At 46.6% G+C, this 25,949-nt stretch overlaps 1 protein-coding gene and 1 long non-coding RNA gene across 4 annotated transcripts in view; one reads left to right on the top strand and one right to left on the bottom strand.

Moving 5' to 3' along the window:
* The window catches only part of LOC135911375 (uncharacterized), a 51,376-nt gene that overhangs the window by 18,949 nt on the left and 6,478 nt on the right, over positions 1 to 25,949 (top strand). The window lies entirely within an intron of this gene.
* LOC135911360 (solute carrier family 23 member 1-like) overlaps positions 9,347 to 25,949 on the bottom strand; it is a 189,421-nt gene continuing 172,818 nt past the window's right edge. For all 3 annotated transcript variants that reach the window (XM_065443600.1, XM_065443615.1, XM_065443607.1), the window contains exons 10-13: positions 21,803 to 22,056; positions 19,493 to 19,766; positions 16,277 to 16,372; positions 9,347 to 10,142 (exon numbers count right to left, since the gene is read on the bottom strand). In XM_065443600.1, the coding sequence (XP_065299672.1) occupies positions 9,895 to 10,142; positions 16,277 to 16,372; positions 19,493 to 19,766; positions 21,803 to 22,056 (872 nt within the window). In that variant the 3' untranslated portion in view covers positions 9,347 to 9,894. The remainder of the gene's footprint in view (positions 10,143 to 16,276; positions 16,373 to 19,492; positions 19,767 to 21,802; positions 22,057 to 25,949) is intronic.

Raw genomic sequence — 25,949 nt, forward strand, 5'->3', positions numbered from 1 at the left:
CGTAGGACACTTGCTATAACTAGCTGGATGACCACCACTACAGTTTGCACATAGAACGTTCTCTCTGCACGCGCATGTTTTGAAATCGTGCGGTCCTCCACATCTCTTACACCGCTGCTCACCACGGCAGTACTTGGCCACATGTCCATAGCGCTGACACTTGAAGCACCGAGGTGGTGTCTCAACGTAGTCAATGGTCTCGTGTCTTGTGAAGCCCATGTTGATCTTCTCTGGACGGTCTGTATTTGGAGCGAACGTAAGAACCACGGAGCTGGTTCGCCTGGACTCCCAATCGGTTTCGGAAATTTGGACGCGTCGCATGACTCTCCTTGCATGGTAAACTCCTTGTGGTTTAAGGTATAGCAACAGTTCCTCGTCAGTGTACCACGTCGGTACTCCTCTAATAATGCACGTGTTTTGCGGGTACGAATTGGGCACTCGTGCTGAGATTGCAGTCCCTGAGATCGACTTGCAGCTGAGAAGGGAATTCACATGCTCTTCTGTCTGTACATCTAGAAGCAGGGCTCCTTGAGCAGTAAATCGGCTCCTAACTGGCGATGCGCCAAGAATTTTTTCAATATCCGTAGACAGAACAATGGGATTTACTTTTTTCAGGTCGGCTCCTTCTGTGGCAGGCGTAACAATCACTGGGATTCCGACGGTCCTCTTCTTGCGGTGACGCACAAGCCTGAAGCCTTCATCGTCCAGATCTGTGATGTCAGCTATGTCACAATCGTCAATAAGCGTAGACTCGTCGTCTGTTTCTGTAGCCTTGTAGCGCTTACAGTCACGGTTGCTCTCAGGGTCAGTCGGTGGCCTCTGCCCCGGTGTCAGGTCAGGCGTAGTCATGACGGGGCTCTCGCCGCTACCAGATCGGGCTCTTCTGCAGGCTCCTATCGAAGTGACGGGAGGCGAAGGCCCCCCCGGCCTCCGGTAGGGAAGGTACCTTGGCGAGTCGTCCGACGTCTTCGACAAATCTATTTGACAAAACGTCGAAAAAATTCAAGAACACTAGGGAGCGAGACAGCAGTGCGACTGTGCCGAACCAAACTTCTTCTGTTTACCCACTAAATGACGTGAGACCTTCAGCCATCTTACATAAAGACCGAATACACTTTCCGCCCACCAACGTCTTCGCAAACCGTAAATAACCACTGCGCCTGAAGAATTGCACAAGAAAATTAAACGACGCCTAACGCATGCAGATTCAAAACGCGTGCGCCTTGACAATAGATGAGTGAACCTGTTTAACGCCACAAGCGTTTTCTAAGTCCGCTGCAGCTCGCGCCACACTCTTCCCTGGCGGCGTGCCAGCAGTGAGCGCCGAAGCAGGACGTAACGCGCCACCTGCATTCCTATTGGCTCCTAAAGTGTGACGCCACACCACCCTTTCTCGCCTTCGCACATTCTCTCTTCGTTCACCCTCTCCACTTGTGATGTCTCACATTTATTTCTTCCTCTCCCAGGCCACAAGGTGGCCACGCGCGCCGCCAAGTTTTTGTTCTCATTAGCGGTTCTATTGATAAATTATGTGGTTTTACATGCCAAAACCACAATATGATTATGAAGCATGCCGTAGTGAAGGACTCCGGAATAATTTCGACCAACTGGGGTTCCTAAATTAACGTGCACCTAAATAGAAGTATACGGATATTCTCGCATTTCGCCCTCATCGAAATGCTGCCGCCATTTCCAGGATTTGATCCCGCGACCTTGTGCTTAGCAGCCCAACATCATAGCCACTAAGCAACGACGGCGGATATTCTAATGCTGACGCGTTCAAAATGCAATGAAGTGCTTGGTCAGAAGATAAAAAAAAAACAGAAAGGTGGCAGTTACAACGTAAGTATCCCAGACTTTAGTAATCGCAGCTAGCGTCTGCTCTTTTTCGGGCCCTAGAATAACGTCTATGCATATATCACCATAACGTGCTCTTACTACACATATACATTTAGCTAATAACGGTATATCTAATACTAAAACACTTCGCGTCATAGTAGGAGCTTTCTCAAAATGGTGCGTTATTGTTTGTGTTATCCTTTTAAGTAACCTTTTTTTTAATAGAACACCGTGAAAAACTGCGTTTGCACAAGGTGCGCTGTTTGCAGGGGAGAGAATGAAGAGAAAAACTCGAAAAGACCCGAATTCCTCAGCTTTTTTTTTTTTGTTAAGAAACCTAAGGGCAAGCATGAAAACGCAATGTATACCTTCCATGGAAAATGCCGCCTTTCTTTAACGGCACCCTGATCTCTTTTAGACGGCAGGAAACGAATGCGTGGAGTCTAAACGAGAGTAAGCTTCGAGTGGCGCAGGTTCCTGCAGTTTAAAACCGACTAACTGAAGTTTTATATCGATATGTGCGCAGAGCAAGCAGACAAAAAGCCCATATTTTCTTATTTGTCTTTCCCTTTATAGCAGGCTGGATCCATTTTAAGGGGTTATCTTGTGTCCTTTTCACGCTTATGGCTTCATACCAAGATATAACAGTATGAAAACACAAGAAACGAAATAACACATACAATAATAAGTGTAAAAGGAAAGAACAAGTGCTGCGTGGTGCGGTAAACGATAAACCAACTCGGCAAAGCCTATATGAAGAGCGTGCCCGTGTTCGCAAAATAACGGGATTTTAGCCGGAGTTCATGCCTTTAATATTGTGTTTGAGTCATAAAATAGAAACGAGAACGGGGCTGACAGCGTGATGTGGTAACACGGCCAGCCGGGAAAATTCCAACTACCGGAGTTTCACAAGAATGCGTTGCTGAAAGACCAAGGCGTGCACGGTTGAAGAATGGCAAACATCACCGTGACAGCAATAGCTGAGATTGCTGAGTACGCAATATTATGAACAATCGTGTGACTGCTGTATACGTAGAAAGTGGATTGCGCAGTTTGAACGCGTGAACCTGACCGCAGGTCTCGTAGCACGTGTGCGTATCAAATTGTTTTTCCCAGGCGAAGCACGCCCATAGAGTAACATAGTAAACGACAAGAGTGGACACTTGAGCCGTTTCACGGCCGAGCTATGGAGCGTCGCCGATTCCGCTAGGTGGCAGAGGACATCAAGACAAATGCGGCTGCGGCTACGGCTAGCAGCTTGACAAGTTGCACGAACAGTCGGCACGGCCCAACACGTGCGAAGCCTAGTCAGGCCGCGCCGCCGGACTCTTTCTGTAAAATGGACCTGAGCGTCGTTGTTGGGTTCTTCTGCCAACGTCTGCTTTGTTGCCGTTTCATGCTAAGGCCACAGCAAGTTCTTTTGCGCGTTGTTAACGACGTATTCTCTTCGCATTTCGTTATGTCGCTGTTAGCCGCATGAAGATGAGGGTTCTGTGGCATTTATTTTGGCTGTCTAATATTAAGATATAAAGAAAAATGTGGTTTTGTGAGAATGAATGCTGACATACGTACAGTCCCGTGAAATATGAGCTCCGACAGTAGTGCCCGCGATGGAACTGGTCTGTGGACTACACGGCTACATTGAACCACGAAATGCTGGTTTGATAAAAACCAGTAATTGGAACGTGTTCAGCTCTTGCATTTTTGCTATGTCGGCGCTGCTGTGCAGTCTTGGGGGCCCTTTTTACCACAAGCACTATGTTTCAGTTAATATTCAAAGCAACCGTACCTATATCGTTTTTTGGGTGGGTGGGGGTGGTAAACTTTCTTTAGCGTCTAACCACTGTTTCAAAGCTATCGGTTAGGTCATGACGCGCTCGCATGCGTTTCTAATATCCAGTATGTTGTCACGGATTCAATAGCGAAATAGCATTATCTTATCACATTGCGCGCGTGAAGCGAATACTGGCGTACATTCTCCACCACATTTGCGTACCCGAGATTGCGCTGCAATGTACGAGCATTCCAATATGATGAACCGATGCCTTGATCCGTAGATAAGATTCAGAGGAAGCACTATTTTGAGCGCAGCCATCGTTGTGCTTGGAGTGTTTTCTTTTCCAGCGCAAGCTCACCTTATAACGAGTTATATTCATGACTCACTTTTGAAACTCCCTTGTTCTTCACACCACTACAACTTCACATTTTAGACGTGCTACATCTTCATTGAGTGAATACTAGGAAATGGACTAGGACTTTTGTTGGCCTGTGCTTTTACACATTTAACGCAACAATTTATTTTTGATTACTTACTTATTAATTTAGGAGACTGTAAAAGACAGCAGCCTCATATTAAAAGGAGGTCTTAATAATACAGAAACGTTAAATGATTATTAATCGTCTTTCATCTCATCTAAGCAATTTGAACAAAGATATCCTTATGATAATAAAAAGCCTATCCGCTTGACAACGTTTCATCTGAGTTTCCCCTTTGCAAGCTGATACTGACTTGAAGGTGGTTGATATCGTGGGCCCTTGACACATGTCCAACCTTCAAACAAAAGGTTATCCCGGATGTTTCATTTCAGGAAGGCGTGTTACCCTCCTGCCCTTCACTCCGGTTCGCAAACACACGTAAGACGAAAGTGATGCGTGAAGAGCGTCGCTAATCCAAACGCACGAGCTACCGTAACTCATCTCTCCTGTATCGCTGTCATTCAGGCTTAGATAAGGCATGTATATTTTAAATCGAGGCTTCACGAATCCGAAAAGAGCTGCCCGCGACCAGTCCAGCTATGTTCCTTTCATTTCGTACTTCGTCCTAGCGGCTAATAGTAGCTCACGGAGCAGAGCGCTGAGTGTGGATATGGCAGAGAAGGTGTTCTAATACTGTCTCGACATCCACCGAAAATTGCACGCCGCGCTGCTGGCCATCCCTATAAAATTGTATATGCGACGCCCAGCCATTTCCAACACAGCAACATTGTTTTGTGATGGGACAGTCCAAGTGAGAGACAGGGTGGTTATGGAAATGAAGAGACGCTGTTTTCTGCAGCAATTTAGGAATGAATTAATGAATGCCTTCATTTATCGAGAAAAAGGAAGAGCAAAACACCGGCGGAAGCACGTCTCAGCACATTGAGAAAGGAAGGGGGCACAAGAAGAGGAAAATCTGGAGTTTGGGCGGCAGGCGAAGTCGCAGTTTAGGGTCTAGAGAATGTAAGCGAGAGTTGGTGAAACCGGTTGAATTCTAGTGTAGATGTGTGATGCGCCGAATAAATGGTTGGAGTCAGCGCCCAGCATCCATCCTTTGCGGTGGTATAAGCACGCACCGTTCTTGGTAATAAACCCTTACTGAAAACCAATCTTGCCAGTTGTTCACAGGCAATACCTCGCCGCGTATTCCTTAGTGGCAGAGTCTGTGAATAATAACTACGCTGTCGCGACAAGTTACGACCATACTGTGACACTTGCGGTTACGGTTGCCATACTCGTGATTCTTGCTAATGCGGGAATACTATAAACATGAATTTACTGCACAAGTTAGAGAACAGACAGTTTAGGACAGCGTTTCTCGCCTTACATATACTCAACGCAAGCACCATTGCAGCATGTTACGATGCGCGTCCCTTCAAGACCGAGACGTGAACGCAAATATAAGAACGCGTTAGAAGACAGGGTGCCGTCTTGGGCCTCGTGACAAACATATCCAAGTCAACGATATATTAGCAACCATTCTGTCGTTTCTATGCAAGGAGTTTATGTACTTAAACTTCTGGGTTGTCAGTCCCAGCCAACGCCTACGGCAGCGGGAAGCCGCGGTGGTATCGTAATGGTTAACGTGCCCAGCTCCCAAATGCAGAGTACTGTGTTATACATGGGTTATAATCGCGGTGGTTTGTTTGTGAAGACAGCTTTCTGTGCTCTCCGGTGACGGCGAAGCTCAGGATGAAGCGGCAGCCTGACGACAACGGTCGCCGTCAGCGTAACAGAATAAGCGTGCGTGCAAGGCCACACCTAAAGCCGAAAGTATATTCAGAGGAAACAGAGTATGCTCCCGTCAACAACAAAAAAAGTGGTGAATAAGAAGCGGTGTTGTAGAGCGAGGCTGTAGACCAATAACGTCACGAAAGACGGGACCACGGGGACCACGCTCCTATCCCCGTTATCAGCGGAAATGTACATCGACAGCATGTCAACTAGCGTTTAATTGATACTTCATTAAGGTTGTTACGTGTTTGTGTTGTGTCTAGCATGACCTAGTAGTGGAAGACATGACACTGGAGAGAAAGCGGTGAGCGAAGTCCGCGAAAAGTACTTGAGGATAGCCATATTCAACGTCAACGCAATGTTGAAGAAAGTTTGCGACTTCAGTTCCTGTGCTTCGTGACATTAGCCTGCCAGCTGTAATTATCCGTGATCTCCTGCAAAAAGCATTACAGAAACTGCAGCGCTTGCCCTTATCCTAACACGCAAGTCATGAAGAGAGGTAGATAAAATGGTAGAGAGGGGGCAAGGAGAAGAGGCAGAAAATGGGTAGAATCAGGGTATTCGCGAAAGGAGAGAATAACAGCCTTGCCATTCTTCGTTCGCAGTTCCCATACGGTGCGGTGGAACGGGACAGGAAAAACGCGACGTGAGAAGATAATGAAACTCTACTGCTATAGACACGACAGCGGTTGGGGCAAACTGAAGACACAGTACTGCACGTTTCTGCTATTTCTAAAAAATAAACACCATGCAGATTTGTCAAGTGGACAACGGACACAGGGCGTGCAGACACAAAGCCGCAAATAATTACCGTAGGGGGTAGGTGACACTACTGAAGTGGTCGCACGTCAAATCAACACTTCTGTGCCCGCCGTCCCGTAGCTTGACGGCTATGGCATTGCTCGAGGTCGCAGATTCGATTCCCGCCACGGGAGGTGGATTTCGACGGGACGGAAATACAAAAAAGTCGTGCACTTTGATTTAGAAGCACGTTAAAGAACACCAGGGTATCAAAGTTAATCCGGAGTAGGCCACTACAGCGTGCCTCATGATCCGATAGTGGTTTTGCACGTAGAGCGCCATAATTATGCGAACAGATCTGCCATGATGCGATGTGCCATCAGAAGTGGTTCTTGAGGGGAAGGAGAAAAGGCTAGTGCTATTTTCTGCAACCCATGCGGGAGCACGGCTCAGCGCCAGCAGGGTGGAGGGGATGGGGTTAAAAGAGAGAGAGGGTAGGAGGGAGAAAGGTAGAGGGTCGTAGAGATGGAAGCGAAGTAGTGGCCGATCAGGAAGCCCGAGGAGGTGGGATGGCCGTTAGGCCATCCGTGAAGCAATGACAATGCTCAACCCTCTCACAGGTTACAAACAATGGCGCACAACAACGCCTCAAGGAAACACGGCTCGCTGTATGTTGTGTACTATGCAGACAAAGAGCATTAGTGCGCGCAAGGTAACATTTGCCATCAACTCACTACTCTCGTATTGCACTATGCGCTGAAGAAATCAATACATTTGCAGTCAGCTAATTAGCGTCAGTCAAAGCAAACAACAAAGAAAGCTTCGCTTACATAGATTGGCATACGTGGGATCCGCATTATTCTTTAGACTGTGAATTTAGATGCTTATGAATGGCGCTCACTGATGCAATATTTTCACTTGCAGTGAGCACAAGCAGCTTGAATAGATTTAAACGGCTTCAATTTCATGGCATTAATTCATTGCCAAATTCCGTGGGATCGTAGTCATCAAAATGGGATACAAGTGACAGTGAAATGAGGAGGTTGACGAACGGCAAAAAGACAGAAGCTTCGACAAAACCTCAGGAAAATAAAATGACTTTTTGAGCAACGTGGTCAGGGGGCGTGCTATGGTTTAAACATCTATTAAATATCCCGAAGATATGGACAGAGGCCGACAAATATGCGGGCATTTTGAGAAAGGTGAAGCCGCGGGAAATCTCAGGACAGCGTCAGCTTAAATTTAAAAGAGGACTTAAAAATTTAAAAAAAAATCATAACATTGGCAGGGTGGCCAAATTTTGGCACAAATAAGTTGGCTGTTGAAGCAGCTCAGCTGAAGGCCGATGGTGCAAAATAAGGCGAGAATGTCGGCAAGTGTTGAAAAGTGGTCAAGTACTTAGGTCCTGTGGCCGACGCCCACGCCCGGCAGCTGTCAGGCAACTGCACGTACAAGCGAGATGCCTGGTTGTCAGTCGTTACAGGGTGATTCCAGTCTGAAATATTGAATACGGACTCCATCACATTAAATGCAGTGTACTCTACGGTGTCATTCTTCGACGGTTGATACCGATTCTCGGGCAATGACGATGGGAACAAATTCTCATGTGCCGACTGTCACCTTCCTCGAACTGCCAACAGTCCTTACCCGCCATAGTTGCTTAGTGGCTATGGTGTTCGCCTGGTAAGCACGAGGTGGCGGGATCGAATCCCAGCCACGGCAGCGTATTTCGATGGGTGTGAAATGCGAAAACACCCGTGTACTTAGGGTTAGGCGCACGTTAAAGAACCCCAAGTGGACCAAATTTTACCGGAATCCCCCCTATGGCGTGCCTGATAATGAGATCATGTTTTGACACATAAACACCACAATGTATTATGTAACATTCGTTAAGAATGTCCTTGGAAGTCGCACAACTCTTGAATACGAGTAAGTATCAGCAGTTGTGAGCGAGGTCTTTGAGTATGTTGGTAGCGTTTATGGCGTTCGATACCTGCTAGTCTACATTGCGGCTATATTATAATAGCGGAACGACAACGTGGTAGACAATATGGAGAACAGACAAATCCCGCATATATTACTGCACCATAATTTTATATAGCGTGGTCTTTCTTCACGCACATGGATAGACGTGACAGGAGACTACTTTGGGAACTAACTGCAAGTGCTGCTTTTTCATATCCAAAGGTGTACATGGCCCGGTGGCCAGTAAATATGACATAATACTGCGGCGAGCAGTTTCGGCCATAGCATGCTAACGGACGACGACGCCGAGACAGTTTGCTCAATTATTGTGTCGTGCCTTTTGCCTCAAGGTGCAAAACCAACTTATCCACGTATCCATCTAAATAGTTATGCACATATCAATTTGCAGCTGCTGCGGTAAGCCATGAGAGCGGATAGCAAAGTCACTAGGGAAATAATTGGAGGCACCTTAACGAAATCGATAGGTCAAAATCAAAAGCTGTCCATGACGGCATCTCTCTGGTAGACGCTGTGCTATGGTCGGACGTTAGGAATGTGTGCCGACTGAAGAAATGGCTGCCATGGAGTGCTTCTGACGGTTGCCGTAGCTTGTTTACTCCGTAGCATAAAAAAAAGGAATAGGCAAAAAATTAAGAAGAACCGTATCAAAAGCGTAGAATCAATCAGCGCTCGTCGCGACTAAACGCTCTTAGGCTGATAAGTCATTTTCAGGCGACGAGCGGGTACGCTTTATCAAGGACAGTGATAACGCCAGCGCGACAACATTGTGGAGAAGTTCGATGCCCAGGGATAGCTTTTAATTATTTTATTTTTGTTTTGTTCACGTCATCACCGCATCACCACGGGAAGTTTAAAAAAATTTAAGGTCAGTACGCCACGTGGTGGCCCTCACGTGGACTAAACCCTCGTGTCCAGAAACGCTGGATACGTTCGCTATGTTTAGAAGAGAGTCCCAACGCCAGAATTGCAGTGGGCCAACGGTGATAAACGCTCGAAAATTTCTTAAATGTATATGCCCGCACACTTGTTAGGACGTGTGAATGCCCTTCCACCAGGCGTATTTTTCACCAGATCACATCGCACTTTGCTCGAATGCATTCTTTTGTCCTTGGCATATGTATATTCGCAGCGTTCACATCACTTTCCCTGCGGGTGGTGGTGCCCTTCTGCGCAAGTCCGCGTCAGTAGTTGTATGCGAGGTTCGTGGCACGCCGACTTGATCTCGGAGCCCCGTGACTGAGGAAGCGCGCGTAATAGCGGCAGAGGCCAGGTGTGCGCGCTCCCACAAGGCGCGTAACGAAGGGGGCAAGCACTGGAGAGCACGGTGTAGCCAGGCCATCAGGCCTCGCTGGCTGCCTTGGTGGACCTTCGCGAGAGGGAGCGCACAAACTTTGGCGTGATGCGCTGCAGCAGCGCGGCATTGGTGTAAGTCGGGCTGATGGGCAGGTACGAGAATGCGGCGTTCGCCAGGCGAGCCCGCAGGAAGGGCAAGTCGTAGCAGTCCTTGGTGGAGTCCGCGGCACCGCCAGCGCTCCCGACGTTGCCGTGGTGGCCTCCGGAGGCCAGGCCCCGCTCTTCGGGTGTGCCTGCAAACGAGTAACCCGACGCTCGCGGTTAAGACCGCGTGTACATGAACCACCCTGTTAGGTAACGACCCAACGCGTGTACAGCTGTGAAGGGCTTAGAAAGCGAGTGAGGGATATAAAATTCCATATTTATGATTCGAAGCATTCAGCGGACGAGGACGAAGGAGGACTTAACGGACATACGTGCTTGTCCACGTTCCGCGTATGCCTAAGGTCGTGAATGTAAACACTAATTCATCTTGCGTTGCAGTCGAATCATTTGAAACAGCTGACATTGCCGCTATAGACAGCGACGGAGAATGTCCTCTACAAAACATATACGCTACAAACGCACGCTCAAGACGTCGACGTTAATGTACCGAGCGAATTAGCGAACTGCCAAGATATGACGGGGATGTGTAGGGAGATGTGCGGGCAAAGTTGGAGGTGTGTGGAGCAATTATTCGCGCTGTGGCAAATAATTTTTTAATAAAATAAAATAAAATAAAATTCGGGCGATTTACGTGCCAAAACTACGATCAGATGTTGAATCGCACCTTATAGTGGGGGACTCCGGTATAATTTTGACAACCTGCACCTATATAAATCTAAGTACACGGTCGTTTTTGCATTTCGCCGCCCATTAAAATGCGGCCGCCGTGGCCGGGTGCAAATCCGGGACATCAAGTTCACCAGCGCAAACGCCTTATACCCACTAAGCTGCCACGGCACGTATTAATTTTTTTTTCTTCTAATAATTGCCGTTTGGAGGTTTATATGGCGTTCAACTCTGAGTCGTTTGGGAACTGACGAGTGTATCAACATGAAATTTGGCAGGAATAACACGCGTTTTAAGAGGAAGAAATCTCTGTTTTGTGTACGTTGCATGGGGCTAACCTTCGGAAGCCATGCTTTCAGGGAAACAAAAAAATTGCGTTTGCGAACTGCTTGCCACATTAACATGGAACTTTGCAAGAAATAAATGCGCAATGGCACAAATCACTTACAAAATCTTTAACTTGGAGGAATATTAGAGACGGTGTAGGAAATCGCGAAAATGCCATTGGAGCCTTTAAAATGCTCATTTGAGAAGTGAATTCAATTTTAGGATTGTTGCTGTAAACAAACCAGTCAATGTTTCTGCTTTGGAAGAATACTGATGAATTGACTGACGAATAAAAAAAAAAGGTAATAATAGGATAGAAAACAAAACTTGAAAAAAAAAAGAAAGCAATCGAGGACTCACTAAGCGGTGTTCTTGGGAGCAAACATATAGTGAAAGCAGTCACCATCAGTTTATTAAGAAACTCGTTAGGCCGTAGCAAAGTCCTCTGGCCGTAGCTAAGCATGCATCCGATGCACTCGCGTCACTGGATAGCTCGGCTTCTACAGCGACTGCGCCCGGTGATGCGATGGTTCCGTGCTCGATTTCTGGAATAGCAGCGAAAAGGTTTGTTGCAACTGGGAGCTATTATTTCGAGGAACCCTTTTGCAGTTTTGTGACGTATTCCGGGGCAGAGGGCGATGTAAATTTTTTATCCATCTAAAGATACGTCGGACAAATGCCGTCATTTAGTCGAGAAGGACGAGGAACGTTCCATGTGATTTGCGAAACAATACGCCGCTAACCGGTTAATTGACCAGGACTTGCAACGGAAAAGGCGCCATTCACCTGACAGTAGCACCAATTTACAAAGAAGCGCCGTATGGTTTTCTTGGAAAGAAAGCGTATTTGCTAACAAAAAAAAAAGTTCGTAGGGGTTCGAGGATCATACCCGAGCTTCTCCGGGGTGGTCGCTATACCATCTGAGATAACCGGGAGCGCAACAGATGGCGGGAACAGCTGAGTTAATCAAGTAATCGAAAGTACTGGTTTTGTTCTGAGAAACCAGTATGGATTTGCGTTCCTTTGTAGCTTCGTGCGACTGGCAAGTGGATCTCTTTCTTTGCTTGAAACTGCCTCTACCTAGCGGATTTCCGCAGAAATGATTTAACGTATTCTGTGTCCAGCACACGAAGCTGCGAAAGATGGTGTCGGATGTGCGTCCAGGTTGCGGAAGCGCATTTGAAGGGGTCGTGACACCCACTTTCCCTTTCTTCGAAAGTTACTGAACAGCCAAGTGAGACACTCGCGTCACGGACGTCTTTGCAGGTATGTTACCAAGGCCAGCTGACACACCCGCTATGATTTGCGGATCAGCAACTATAAGGTGGAAGTTTTTGCGTAGTAAGATTTTGAATAGATGCTCGTTTAATGCAGCAGTTTACGAAGGCGCGCCGTTTCGAAGAGCCTAATTTCGCTGCGAAAGCAGCGCAAACGCGCAATTTACAATTCGTGTGGCCCAGGACAGGACTTTCGTGAAACTTAGTTATTCCTAGGAAATGTTGATTTGACGCAAGACGGCGTGTTATGTAACGATTGCTTTCATTTGCCATTACTTTGCCTATTCTCGGTGGCTCGCGCAATGCCTCGACGCCGCCGTCACCGCCGAGATCCGCAACTCGGTGGCACGGATAACACGAAACGGATAGAATCGGTCGTAAAGAATCTTTAGATGACGAGACCCCCAGCTTCGGTTTTTCCTGCACTACGTAAATAATTAAATACTGATTCCTCGAAAGCTTGCTTGAATCGATTTTTCTCATAAAAAGGAAAAGGCTGTGCTATAGAACGTACGAGCTGCGAGAAGAAGGCTCGCTCTGGAGTACACTGAAAATGGAACCCGTATAGGAATGAATGCGTGCTGCTTCTTACACGTTCTTGGAGGCAAAGTAATGGTCAGGAAGAAAAAGCTCCGGCGGCGCTACGTGGGTGTGTATAAATAGCTGTCGTATGGTGTATACGGGCGAGCTTTTCGACAGCCTTGCTCAAAGCACCAGCCTTTTCGGGAGCGAGATTTTAGCCCTATCGTCCCCGCGCACGTTTTTTGTTGACCGGGATTGACGGCGAGGGGACAGAATATTTCCTTACGCATACCTTGGTGCTGGAATATATCTGCGCGCCGCTTAAATCATGAGCTTCTGTTCGAATAGGGGACTGACGTCAAAGCAGGAAACGCACGTTGGTATTTGCAGCTGAATGCTTTGTTATACCTTCATATCCGTTTTTTGAAATACAGGCCGGGAGTGATGTTTAGGGTAAAGCAACCGTATAGGGCAGCAGAGCAAGAATTGCCTATGGCTTAAGAGCTGTTTATCCTGAGAAAAGCGCTACAACAAGCGTATTATTCGGGGGGCGTTTATTTTTTATTCATTTATTTATTTATTTACTTTAAAGTACTTTACAGAGCACTATTGGGCATTGTCTTCAGGAGAGATACACAGAGAAAGCCAGAAAAATAACTAAATAAATAAATAAGTAAATAAAGAAAGGAAGGAAGAAAGAAAGGAAGGAAGAAAGAAAGAAAGAAAGAAGGAAAGAAGGAAAGAAAGAAAGAAGGAAAGAAGGAAAGAAGGAAAGAAGGAAAGAAAGAAGGAAAGAAGGAAGGAAAGAAGGAAGGAAAGAAGGAAGGAAAGAAGGAAGGAAAGAAAGAAGGAAAGAAGGAAGGAAAGAAGGAAAGAAAGAAGGAAAGAAGGAAAGAAAGAAGGACAGAAGGAAGGAAAGAAAGAAGGAAAGAAAGAAAGGTGTGAGTGTTGGACAGACTGGAGCAGCCATAGAGTTTCTCACTACATTACCTAGAGGGAAATCTGGCGCTGCTGCGCTGTGGTATGCATGGGAATGCCGGTATATTGTGACTTCGGATTGGCATCGTTCTCGTAGAGACAGGACACCATGAAGACGCGCTTGGCAAGTACCGTTCCGTTTGTCACACTGATTAATTTTCTACTAAAGCAGCACGTAAAAAGCTGTTTTAGCTTTATTATTACGCGAAAACATGTTTTGTTTAACTATGAGAACTTGTTATCGTGTGTGCGACTCACATGTTACGTAAAAAGTATCAGCGGGCCGCTAAAGTTGGAGGACAGACGACAAGGTTCGCGCTCGCTTTGAAACAGTTGGTCGTCTGTTCTTGCTTTTCTTCGCTTGGTCATGCGTTGTGGGTGAGTAAAGATGTAATATGCGTGAATGGAAACATTTTATGAAGATTTTACTTTGAAAACGCGTTATTTGCGTAGCCATATCCACGTTTTAGACGAAGCCCCTTACAACACCATCCAACACGAGCCTTGCAGCCACATATACCATCATTCCCATGACGGCACGGTGCCCCCTTAAGAAACTCCCATAGACGGTGGCGCCAGATTATCCTCTAGGTGTTATAGTGAGAAACTCTATGGGAGCAGCCATGAGTCCTGTTGACTAAACTGCACATGGATAAATGGCAATGCAATGACAGAGTTCAGAGTAGCGACAGTCGGCGCGCACACAGGAGCGTGCAGAATAGGCTAAGACTTATTAAACCGTTCCACCGAAATGATTTCGAAACCAAGGCAGGTCTGTGTGTGACGTATAGGATGACGACATGCTAATGGCACGATGGGATTTCGCACGGCGATGCGCCGGAGCAGCAGTTCAACGCTTTTGCTGTGGGCGTGGTCCAGGAGAGAGACCATTTTCTCTGGGCACTCCTATTGTTTGGCCCCTGCGGGAAAGCCTACCCTGCTTTCACGCAGGCGCCGAATCGATTCGCCGCTGATATCGTTTGGCGAAGGGAAGTGCCTTGTCCGGCTGGCTCACATTACGTTTTGCCCGACAGCCGCGAAGGAAAAGAAAACGCACTCGGTTTTGCACATTTTCATACATAAACGCAGCCGTAATTTTAGCACCTCGCCGCATTACGCTGCTTACTGGCAGAGCTTAGGTACAATTTAAGACCAGCGAAGCTTATGATAATTGCGAGGTTCCCAAAAAGATTCCGAGAAGCTTGTGCTCCGGGCTAAAGTATGTTTGTCGTTCCTGAAAAGATGACAACTTTAAGCTATGCATTATTATATCTAATTTACGGCATGATAGCTGGGCGGGGTAAATATGAGCAAGAAGGCTATTTGCTTGGTGTTTGCTGCCTGTTTAAGGATAAGTAAAGAAAAACCGTACCCTGGTGTTGTGCTTTAACATTTGATTTGCTACAAACCTAGCTCGAAAAGAGAACTACCAGCTTGAATTCTAGTTATCCTGGTGTGAATGGCTCATGCTTTCAGTATATAGCAGGCTAATTTACTAAAAATAAAATGAAAAAAGCACGAATAAAATGATAGGTGGCCCTGATCTTTGAGAGGTGTCTATTAATGGTGCTCGCAGTTCTTAAGGTTAACTTTAGGCGAATGCAACGCACGAACCGAACACGGAGGTAACTGTTTTTCATTAATTAGCCGGTTAAATATAAAGCCACTTTCTAGTGTGCGACGAAATTAGTGACATCACTACTTCCTCTTTCTACTTCCCGGTTTCCAGGAATTTCGCCAAAGTCGTGCTCACGTGGTAGGTCTCTAAAGTCTACGATTCTGTGCTTTCGTGTGCGCTAATCACTGATTTCTATCTAATTCTAATTATTCCAGACAATGTAGTAACTCAACCTGTAACTAAACTTATGCTCTTATATCATACCTATAATGAAACCCATGAATTTCGTACTGTACTATTTTCTTTCTATTCTTCTAATTTATTTTGAATTTTGTCCCCTGTCGCCTCAGTGATTTCTAATTAATTCTAATTTTTCCAGACACTTCAGTAACTCACTCGTTACTTAGCTTATGCTCTGATATAATATCTATAATGGGACCCATGCATTTTGCACTTTACTATATTTTTGCTACTTTTTTCTGGTTTATTTGGAACTTCCTTCCCGGTTGTATCAGGGGGCCAACCGCAAGTGCTGCGCGAGAACCAAGAGTGTCACTCGATGCTCGTGAGACTAAAAAATACGAAGGTGCAGCAAACATTATGTTTGCATGGGTGCACACCACAGAACACTCCTGGCACTTGAAAACAAGCTGAAATGCTTCAGCAGACTTTCCACGACGTTTCTTTAGGGAGTAAAATCTCTAACTTGCTACTTTCGTGTCGTATTACTTAGGCTATATCGTACGAAGAAGCATAGTGTGTGTTTCAGGTATCCCTCTGAAGAAGGGTTACGTTAGGAACGGCGCATATGTGTTCGTTTGTTTGGGCTAATGTTCAATAATGGTAGCAACAAAGAAAAATATAGTGTCCTCACCTGGTATTGTGTTGTCGAGAAAGATTCCCAAGAAGCCACCAACAAACATGCTTGTACTGAGGAGAATCACGATTGTCTGGTCCAGAACGTCATAGCCTGCAACGAGGAGCAACAAGTGTTTGAGTTGACACATGAAGAGCAATTTTTTATGCGAAGCATATTACGAGAGCTCAACCCAGCTCCTCAGGCGCGGCGGTGTCGCCTTGAAACCACGTGACACCGTGACGTCACGACAGAGGAGAAGTGGCTTTGGCTCAACTCTTGCAAGACGGGCTGGGTGGGAATCGAACCAGGGTCACCGGAGTGTGGGACGGAGACGCTACCACTGAGCCACGAGTACGACGCTTCAAAGCGGTACAAAAGCGCCTCTAGTGAATGGGGTGTTGCCTTAGAAACTAGCTGTTTCGAAGGCGTGCCTCTCTTGCTCAGGCGCACATTTCGTTGCCGCGCCGAACGCTGCTTTGCTCGACGCTCACCGCGTCCAATGCGGGGAGCGTAGTCGCTGCCCTGTAGCCCATTGTCTTACACCCCTTGGCGGGTCGACGGGAACGCTGTCGCGTTCCACTCTTGAAGGCGAAGCAGTAATGCATGAGTTGTTTCTTCGTCTAGCCGAACCAAATATAGCCAAGCAACAGCAGTTCACCAGGCTAAACAGTGGTTCAACAACTAAAATAAAGGCTAGTATGCTTCGCATCCTGGGCTTAACCTTACCTAAGCCACAGCCATTTTTTAGGCATACAAACAAAATTATTGAGATCGCGACGACAAGTGAACGATTCATATTTTTTATAGTAATTTTGTAAGGACTTGGACTTCGTTCTGTCAGAAGGTTTTTCTAACGCAATTATCCGGGTATGTGATCATGGACTATCTGTGTGATCATCCTACCCCCAATTTTTTTTTCATTTTCCTTTTTATTGGTTGCATTTGCTGTGGCGATTTTCTTGAGGATGCTTTATCTTCCTTTTGTGACGCCTCTCGCTTTTCTAACTTTTCTTAAGCAAAGAATGAAAAAGTCATGCGTATAGTGGATGATTAGAACCCGCGGTACTAGGGGACCCAATTATTTTTTCTTTCTCTCTATGATGTCAAACTGTTTTCTCGTATTTGGGCTGTTGTGGCGCTTCAAGAGCTGTCGAGGTTTGCCGTGTTGAATCTTTGGCTCATTTATGTATACAGTATTGTCCGCATGTGCGATTAAAAAATTCCACATATATGTATATATATAAGTAAGGATTTCGTGACGTGTTGGTGCAGACGCTCATATAAGGCTTTCATTTTCACGTTTTTTACGGCTTATCAGGCCTCCTCACAGAGTAAGAGGGTATTTTTTTAGAACTGCTGAAGAGCAGTTTACTAATGCAGATCAACTCCGTAGTATCGCTTTAAATGGTACCAAATATCTTGCAGAGTGACTTGAAATTTCTGGAGCATTCATGACGAGCACTTGTGGTGCATCATTCTTGCTGGTAGATAGACAAGCAGCGCACTTGTCTTGAGGAATGTAGCCATGAGATGGCGTGAGGGTTAAGCTCCAGATGGCTTGCTTTGTCTCCTCATAGATGGCGTCATCACTCCTATAGGCCGAAACCTCTCCTAAATTGCGCTGCGGTGTTCAGGAGTGCTGTTGATTTGTGTATATCGAGAAAACAATACAGAAGTCGCAATTCGCAGATATCGCTACGGACGCCCTGCACACTGAAAATACGTCTGGTGAGTTTTATACTTACTGAGCCAGTTTAAACCTACAAAGAGATTAAGCTGAAAGGCAATGAGATAAAGAGAAAAGCCATAAATCAGAAGTGTTTCCTGTTCAAATTGCTCGCGCTAAAATGCCGCCCTGTGCACTTTTGCGGTGAGTTTGAGAGCACTCTTGCTCGAATAAAAGGTAGCTATTAAAGCGAGAGGACGCACGTTCCCGCCACGTATGTCGCTGCTTCGCGCGGCATTTGATAACACTGTTTTCTGCTGCCTTCTAGAAATTTAGCTTAATAGATTGTATTTTTGGGCGAGTCGATATGTCTTCTTGCGCTGTCCTGTTTTTCTCCAGCGCTGATATTGTTACCGTTATAAATTATTTTGTTGAAGTTGTTGTTGGGATGCTCGAGTCAAGATACATAATCAATAGATTCCGCGCTGTGGTACCAGAGAGTAGTGAATAAACGCAGTTCTAGACAACGCCAATTCTTTTTCGCGATGCTATCAGCAAATAGTATAGGCTCCACTAGGCGCAGAATTCGACTGGAAACAAACCCGGAAAAAAAAAAGGCGCGTGCCATTAAACGGAACTCGCAGCGAGCGCTACATCGGCAGCTATAATATTACGTCGCCCTTTGCAGGTGTCAGAAAAACACTCTTATCTTGAGGACGGTTAAAAGAAAAGTAAATTCGAATTACTGACCAACCAAGTAGCGCAGCATATTGCGTGCTCGTATTCACAAAACTTTTCTTACTCAAATGCCATCTGGGATAGCCATCGCAAATGTAATAGCCACGTTATCACGCTGGTCCCTATTTTGAGTGACTGGCCCCGAACGCTGCCAATGGGAAAAAAAAACTCTCACGTAAGTGTTTTATGTATACACGGCCTGCTATGCAAATGATAGGAAGGTACTGCGTTTTAGAATTTATTATGAAATCACAGAAACAGCAGAGCTTGATAGATCTTAAGGTTTAAGTTATCGCGTCCTTTAATACAAGGACAACACGCGAGAAACTTCACGGGCTTCCGAGTGATGCTGCCTGTGACCTCGAGAGTCGACGGCGCCGCGGAGTTAACGACATCACTGCGGATGGGGTTGTCAGCAGTGCTGCGTATACAAAGGTCTCCTTTCGTATAGGAATTTCTGTTTTGTACGAAAGGCTCTGCAAGCATGGGCTCAGAATTTCTGGCTGCAAAATTCGTACAGCAGCTGTGCTTTTTATTAAAAACGGAATACATTTTGTGGCGATGTGGTGATGATGGCTCTTGTTTTTCTCGGCATTGCAAGAACAGAAAGAGAAGACTCACGGGATACGTGCTTTACGTGTGCTTGTCATGGTGCGACTCGCAATATTCGTTGCCAAATACTCCGATTTCTCATCCTAATGATGTGTTTACATCGTAGCAAAAAAAAAAAACGAAAAAGTTTAGAAAAAGTAAGAACAACACAGTGCACGCACACCACACTAGTGAGTAAAAATCGGTCGACATCGTAAATATACCATATACTATACCTGTTTTAACTGAATCCGGATTTTGACTCGTCCAGTGCGACACCATGAGGCCGAAGAATAGCGACGATCCTAGCACGAACAGGTTCCTGGATGAGTTGAGGTCTACACACTGCGCACTTGACAGGCCGACTGCGGCAATCATGGCGAACATGACGCAGAACACGCCGCCAATTATTGGGTCCGGAATGGTTGCGAACAGAGCGCCCATCTTGCCCACAATACCGAAGCCGATCATGAAGACGGCTGCCCACTGGACTACAGATCGACAGGCCACCTGCAGCGTCACAGACGAAAAAAACGTTCCCTAAAGCAGCCCTCAACTCCAGCGGTGTGCGAACAATATTTTTTTTCAGGCTGAATTGAATACAAATCGAACAGCAGCAGAAGCGAATCGAATGGAATAACGAATACTTATCAAATAGCTTTTGCAAACAATGTACAGACTTTTCACCATCAACACCAAACTATTTTGACATCTTGCCATTCACAACATTAGAAACCTTCTGCCGTTACACTGCATATTATAAAGCATTCTTCAATAAAAGTCCAAAATCGGCCTTAAGAACAACTAAGCAATTTGTTCGCACCTCACGGCTCCTCGGACAATACGCGATTTTAATTCAACATTTATAAAGGTATCCCCTCTGGGGGGGGGGGGGGGCAATAGAAGATATGTGCATACCTTCGCAACCAAACCAGAAATGCACGCCGTCTGTGGCAATGGCAGGTCAAAAGAAAGAAAGAAATCACTTTTTCTCCAATTCGAATGGTCACGGCAGATGGTGCCCCTGTTGTATCGAGTATGTTACAATGAAACGTTTTCAGATTTAACCCACCGAGACGACACGAGCGCTGCATCTATAATTAGTATCAAGTAGTACCCACTGCTTGATGAGATCTCGAAACAACATTTTATTGTTCGTGATCGTGCTTATCCGGAAACGGTTGGCTGTCTGAGCGGCGCAGCTTGCTCTGACACGTTATGTCCCCTGGGGAATGGCATGAGAGTTATCGCGTTTTTTGTTTCAATATCATTTCCGATCGTGCGCAGTCGAAAGCGTCAAGTATTCAGAAACAATTCCAAAAATACTTATATTTATGAATGGTGAGTGCTAGATTCGAGGAAGAAATCGAACAGTGACTATTCCGTTCGAGGGCCAAATCAAATAGGGGAATATTCGATTCATTATTTTATAGCTTAGAATATTCGCACATCTACTCCATGCGTTCTACACATGATCACGTGAGCACGGGTAAAGCTCAGTCGTAATTGCTGCACTCGCCTAAATTATAGGATGACTGTTAGGCTGTACTTTGGCGTGAAACGTCCTTAAAATCGTTCACAGGGAGTCACTGCATGTAATGAAAAAAATGTTATTGTATTATCACTTGCATCTTTGCAGCCGCACTACCAACGCTCCTTACTTCATAATATCATTGTGTAGAGGAAGGACGCCATTACTCGATCATTCATATGTCGCCTACACAGACGGCGCCGTTGTCGCACCACGAATGCAGCTTCTCGCTCGGCGTTTAGAGTCGACTCGACCGAAAGTGGTCGCATTTGAGCGAGCTCACTCAGCCATAGTAGGTATGGGTTGCCAAACTGAAATCTGTGCTCATCGGGAATTATAAGGCCTACAAGTGGGCTATATTTAGCAGAAGTTTCACGCTTGCTCGGTTATGGCGCCCCCGCGTTCGACACGCGGGATTCAGAAATATCGCTATGGGACTCGGGCAGCAAGACAGAGCGACATTTAACCACTTCGACCACGGCGCAACGTGTCCGTCTCCGCATAGAGAGCGCAATCGCCGGAAATTGAGGCCAATGCCGGGGCCCCAACATTCTGCACGAGCACGGTGGCACGAGCGGCGCAGGGCCGCCTCGGGCCCTACAAATCATTTCTGTACGCTAGTGGCCACACACCGAATGTAACACGCATAAGAGGTTTCGCGCACTGCGGATGCATCCCTGATACAGCCTATGCCCCATATTTTTTTTCCTGTTAAAGTGCAATGCACGCTCAAGTGGTGAATACAACAGCGAAATCGTTTCGTTTTATAAGTTTCTTTCGCATCATGACATCAACATAAGAACTAGGAGAGGAGAAAGAAAGTTTCACAAATATTGCAGAAGGAGAGGAGTCAGGAATTCCGCGGCTCATGTCGTCGATGGCATGATTAAACACCGAAAAATCATGTCCTGGCTCTCCTTCAAGTTTGTTTTAATAACGTTGGGTTGGCTAAACATCGCATGCTTAGGACTTTTTCAATGTCACTGACAGGGCGTGTAAGACCCGCGGAACCCACCTTCGTAACGGCAATGATGCTGATGTTTGTGGAGTATGATGTGAGTCCGCATCCACCACCCCATATGCCGGCCGCGATGCAGCCAAGGCCTTCCATCCAGATGCCGCGGTTTATGGCGTGCGTCGGCGGTACAGGCACTTGGGAGAGCCTTGCGCATGCGTAGTAGTCGCCCACGGATTCCACCACCGAGGAGAGGATGGCTGACAGCATGCCGAGAACCACGCCCACCGACACCCGGGGCATGCCGAATTGGCCTGCAGTGTAAAATGTGAATTTCTCAGCTTTCTTCAAGTGCACAATGCTGAGGTATGTATACGTGTCATTTGCGTCCTTTTTATGCACCACTTTACTCTTCTCTGAACATCCGAACACGTCAACACTCACACACAATTCGTTCAGAGATGCCTAGGCGCTATCTCTCACATGTCCAGAGATTTCGGAAACCCTAACGACTTCTTAAAATTTTGCAACTGTATTAAGACCCTCTGCTGGAACGCATCCCGGCTGTGCGAAATGCCACTTGCAACGCGAATGGTGATGACAATTAGAGTGTGGAATGGAATTCTTGGGTTTTACGTGCCAAACCCGCGATTTGATTATGAGGCTGGCCGTAGCGGGGAACTCCGGAATAATTTTGATCCCCAGGGCGTTTTTAACGTGCCAGCAATGCATGAGACACAGGCGTTTTTGCACTTCGTCCCCATCGAAATGAGGCCGCTACGGCCGGGATTAGATCTCGCGACCTCGTGCTTAGCAGCGCAACAGCACCGCCGCTATGCCACCCCGGCGGGTAATTAAAGCGTCCATAGAAAGTTTATTGTCTAGCGTATGAAGGGAACTAGTGAAAAAATAAAAGCCACACGCAGGAAGGGGGGACGAACAAAAGCGCTACTTACAACAGTTTAGTAGCAGGAAGGGTTCTACACACTGTTGTGCCCGATGGTCCTTCTGGACAAGAATGTTTCACCGCCAAACCGGCACTACGGTGGCTAGTCCCGTACCGGCGGCTTTGAAATGCTGTTGTGACCTCACCCTTACGCTCCGACCACCGGCGTCCGGCGCCGTACCTCTCTCTCTCAGTGACTGAGAAAAACCAAAACCTCCTAGACAAGTTCTCTAGAGGGTGTTGGAAAGACCCGGTGAGGATACAATAGCGCACCGCGCACTGGCGCTCTCCACGCTTCGACCCGATCAGGTTCAGAGAACGGGATTTCAACGAACTACCAAATTCCTAGAAGGGTTGCCAGAGATGTCGCCGGTTGTCAGCACTCAACCTTGGCATTTCAACTCAACTCAACTGTACTGGACTCAACTCAAATGGACCTCGACCTTTGAGAGGGGGAAATGTTCTCAGTTGAAGTGCGTGCTCGTGACTTATAATGTTCCCTACCAATGTTCCCGGATTGGTGCGATCCTGGCCTCCGCCTGGAGAAAGGAAAAAGGGGGATGGACCAACCGGGCTAGTTAAGCCGGCAAACAGAAGAGCGCCGGAGCCTGTTCACTGAGTTCCTTCAAGCATGTCAATACGTGTATAGTTTTTCTTCCGTCCTTGAACTTGTCCTGATGACTGCCCAGGCACGACACCAACTCGACATCACATCGGCGACGAAACTGCAGTCCCAACGACACACGCACACACGCACACACGCACACACACGCACACGCACGCACGTATATTTATTCAACTGTAGAATTATTCATCATCAACGATTAAACTAACAACGACATTTGTACACTAATTCATAAAGAAAAATGATTAGCCGCCAATGGGAGCCCAGTGCACAAATTCCACATGACACTTGCAGTTCTCTCCTTAGAGAACTGCAAAGCCATTGACGATGCCAATGGCTTTACTTCCGTAGAATTTATTGCACATTTCATTCTCTCAAAAACTTAGTTTCGGTGACGGAGATGGTGACAGCTGTCACCATAGTACCACGCATGGGACAGTATTAAAGCTAACAAAGTGATTTCGAGCCTCCCACACCATTCACACACATACCATTAGCGCTAACCCAGGCACACAAAAGCATAGACACACACGCATATATACGTATATATAGTCGAATGACTTCTGGTTAAAGGGACACTAAAGGCAAATATTAAGTCAACATGGGCTGTTTAAATACTATTCTACAAGCATCGCAACACTTGTTTCGTGCCAAGAAAATACTTAATTTACAGGAAAACTGCATTTGAAGGGTTTCAAAAAGGTATTCTGAAGGGTGAGAATACCTTTTTCGAAATTTGATCTCTCGCCACCCAACTGGGGGAGTGGTTACGTTGCATACGTCATCACCACTCTTTGCTGCCGCGGGTAAGTAAAACGGCGGGCTATAGAGACGGCGGTACCGAGCCAAGACAGAGCAGTGGATTCGCAGCTGCTTCTGCTTTTTACCCCCCTGTTTTTAACAGCGCTAAACGTTGACAAGACAAGAGACGAGAAGACGATACCACAAGCGCTGTTTTTCAACAACGTTTATTCGAAAGAAACAGGGCTTCTTAAACCATTGCCCACACGTGTCTTAGTCACGTGATCGCACATCATACTGCTTTTTAGTCAAGTGGTGCAGATCGTTCGGGCATCCCGCAATATCACATGGAAGATGAATTCTCTGCTGCTTCGTTTCGCGAGCCAGCAAAACCAGCGCAGCACAACACGATAATGAATCTACTGGAACGCAAAAGCGTGGGCGGCGCACAGTCGACCGAAAAGGAAACCTTTCGACCGCCTTCGTCGTTGTCAAGGGTAATTTCAATGACTTCTTTTTTTCTAAAAATGAAATAGAACTGGAAAAGTAGCATTTTACCTCGTCTTATAATACAATACAGACATATTTTTTGCAACGAGCTGTTGAGTACTCGTGACAAAATTTAACTAAGGAGTACTTTCGTCATCAGGCAAGTACATGAATGTCCCAGGGGAGTCTATAATCACGTCCTCCATTTACCTCAATTTCTCGATTATTAAGGCTCTGTTCGCGATAATATTGACGCCTTAGAGATTTTCGAGCACTAATCTATCACTTTAGCTTGACTTAATATTTGCCTTTAGTGTATCCTTAGGGCCTCTGCAACAGCCTGCTAAATTTGGTGGATCAAAATGACAACGCAAGTTAAAATAGCCTATAAATATATCGGATGTTTCTATGAAGACAAACTGATGCTTAAATACAGCCCCTTTGAAACAAAAGGACGGTTCCTTCGGCGGTCGCGGTCTCATGCACGAGGCGGACTCTCAACTCGGCCATGATCCTCACCCGGGAGTCCGAGGTGGCAGAGCAAGTAGTCATCGCCCTGGCCGTGCTCGACGGCAAACGGGAAGTGATGTTCAGCGAATCCAGAGCGTCCATCAGAGCATTCGAACATGGCGTTGCGCATCCTCCGTAGTGCGTAGCCGAACACACTCTAGCACCACGCTGTCATTTGGTTTCCCGCCCATTTCGGTCGAGTGCCGGATTGGGTGCCCAATCACAACGAGATCGCCCACGACGTAGCGTGCGCGCTTACCGACCGCGCCGTCCCCAGGCAACCCCACCTCGTCGAGCTAGAGGACAACCGGGACACGCTCATTACGTACGGCAAAATCACAAAACACTTCTGCCAGGGGCGCCGCATCTTTCCGCCACCACACCCCAAACTTAACAGGTCGCAGGAGCTAACACTATGCGCTTACTACAGATGAACATGTACCCAAACTCTGCCAAATTATACCCGTTTTCTATCCCGACGCGTATCCCAGCGACACGTGTCCCTCATGCGACACTCGCACATGTGCTCTGGGAATGTAGAAATGCCCTTCCCGACTCTACCTCGGGCAAGTGAGAAAAGTCCCTCAGAAGCTCACTACTCGCCGACCAGCCATGGGCCGTCCAGCAGGCCCGCGAAGCGGCCGCCAGGTACTCCCTGTCGGTCCCTACGTGGGAGATGCCCGCTACGCGCTAAGCGTGTCCTGCAGGACCACAATAAAATTTTGCAGTACTTCGGCGACATGCCGTTAGTGGTAGCAATCATGAGGGGGCGGGTGATACATGGCGATACAGTGCTTGTGTGTAACCTTTGCCTTGTGCCTCTTGTGCGCACTGCGATTGCATAGTGATACATTGTAATTGTTCACTAATTACTAGAGATGCATTCATTAACCTTT

This window comes from Dermacentor albipictus, chromosome 1 (genome assembly GCF_038994185.2).
Source record: "Dermacentor albipictus isolate Rhodes 1998 colony chromosome 1, USDA_Dalb.pri_finalv2, whole genome shotgun sequence".
NCBI lineage: Eukaryota > Metazoa > Arthropoda > Arachnida > Ixodida > Ixodidae > Dermacentor > Dermacentor albipictus.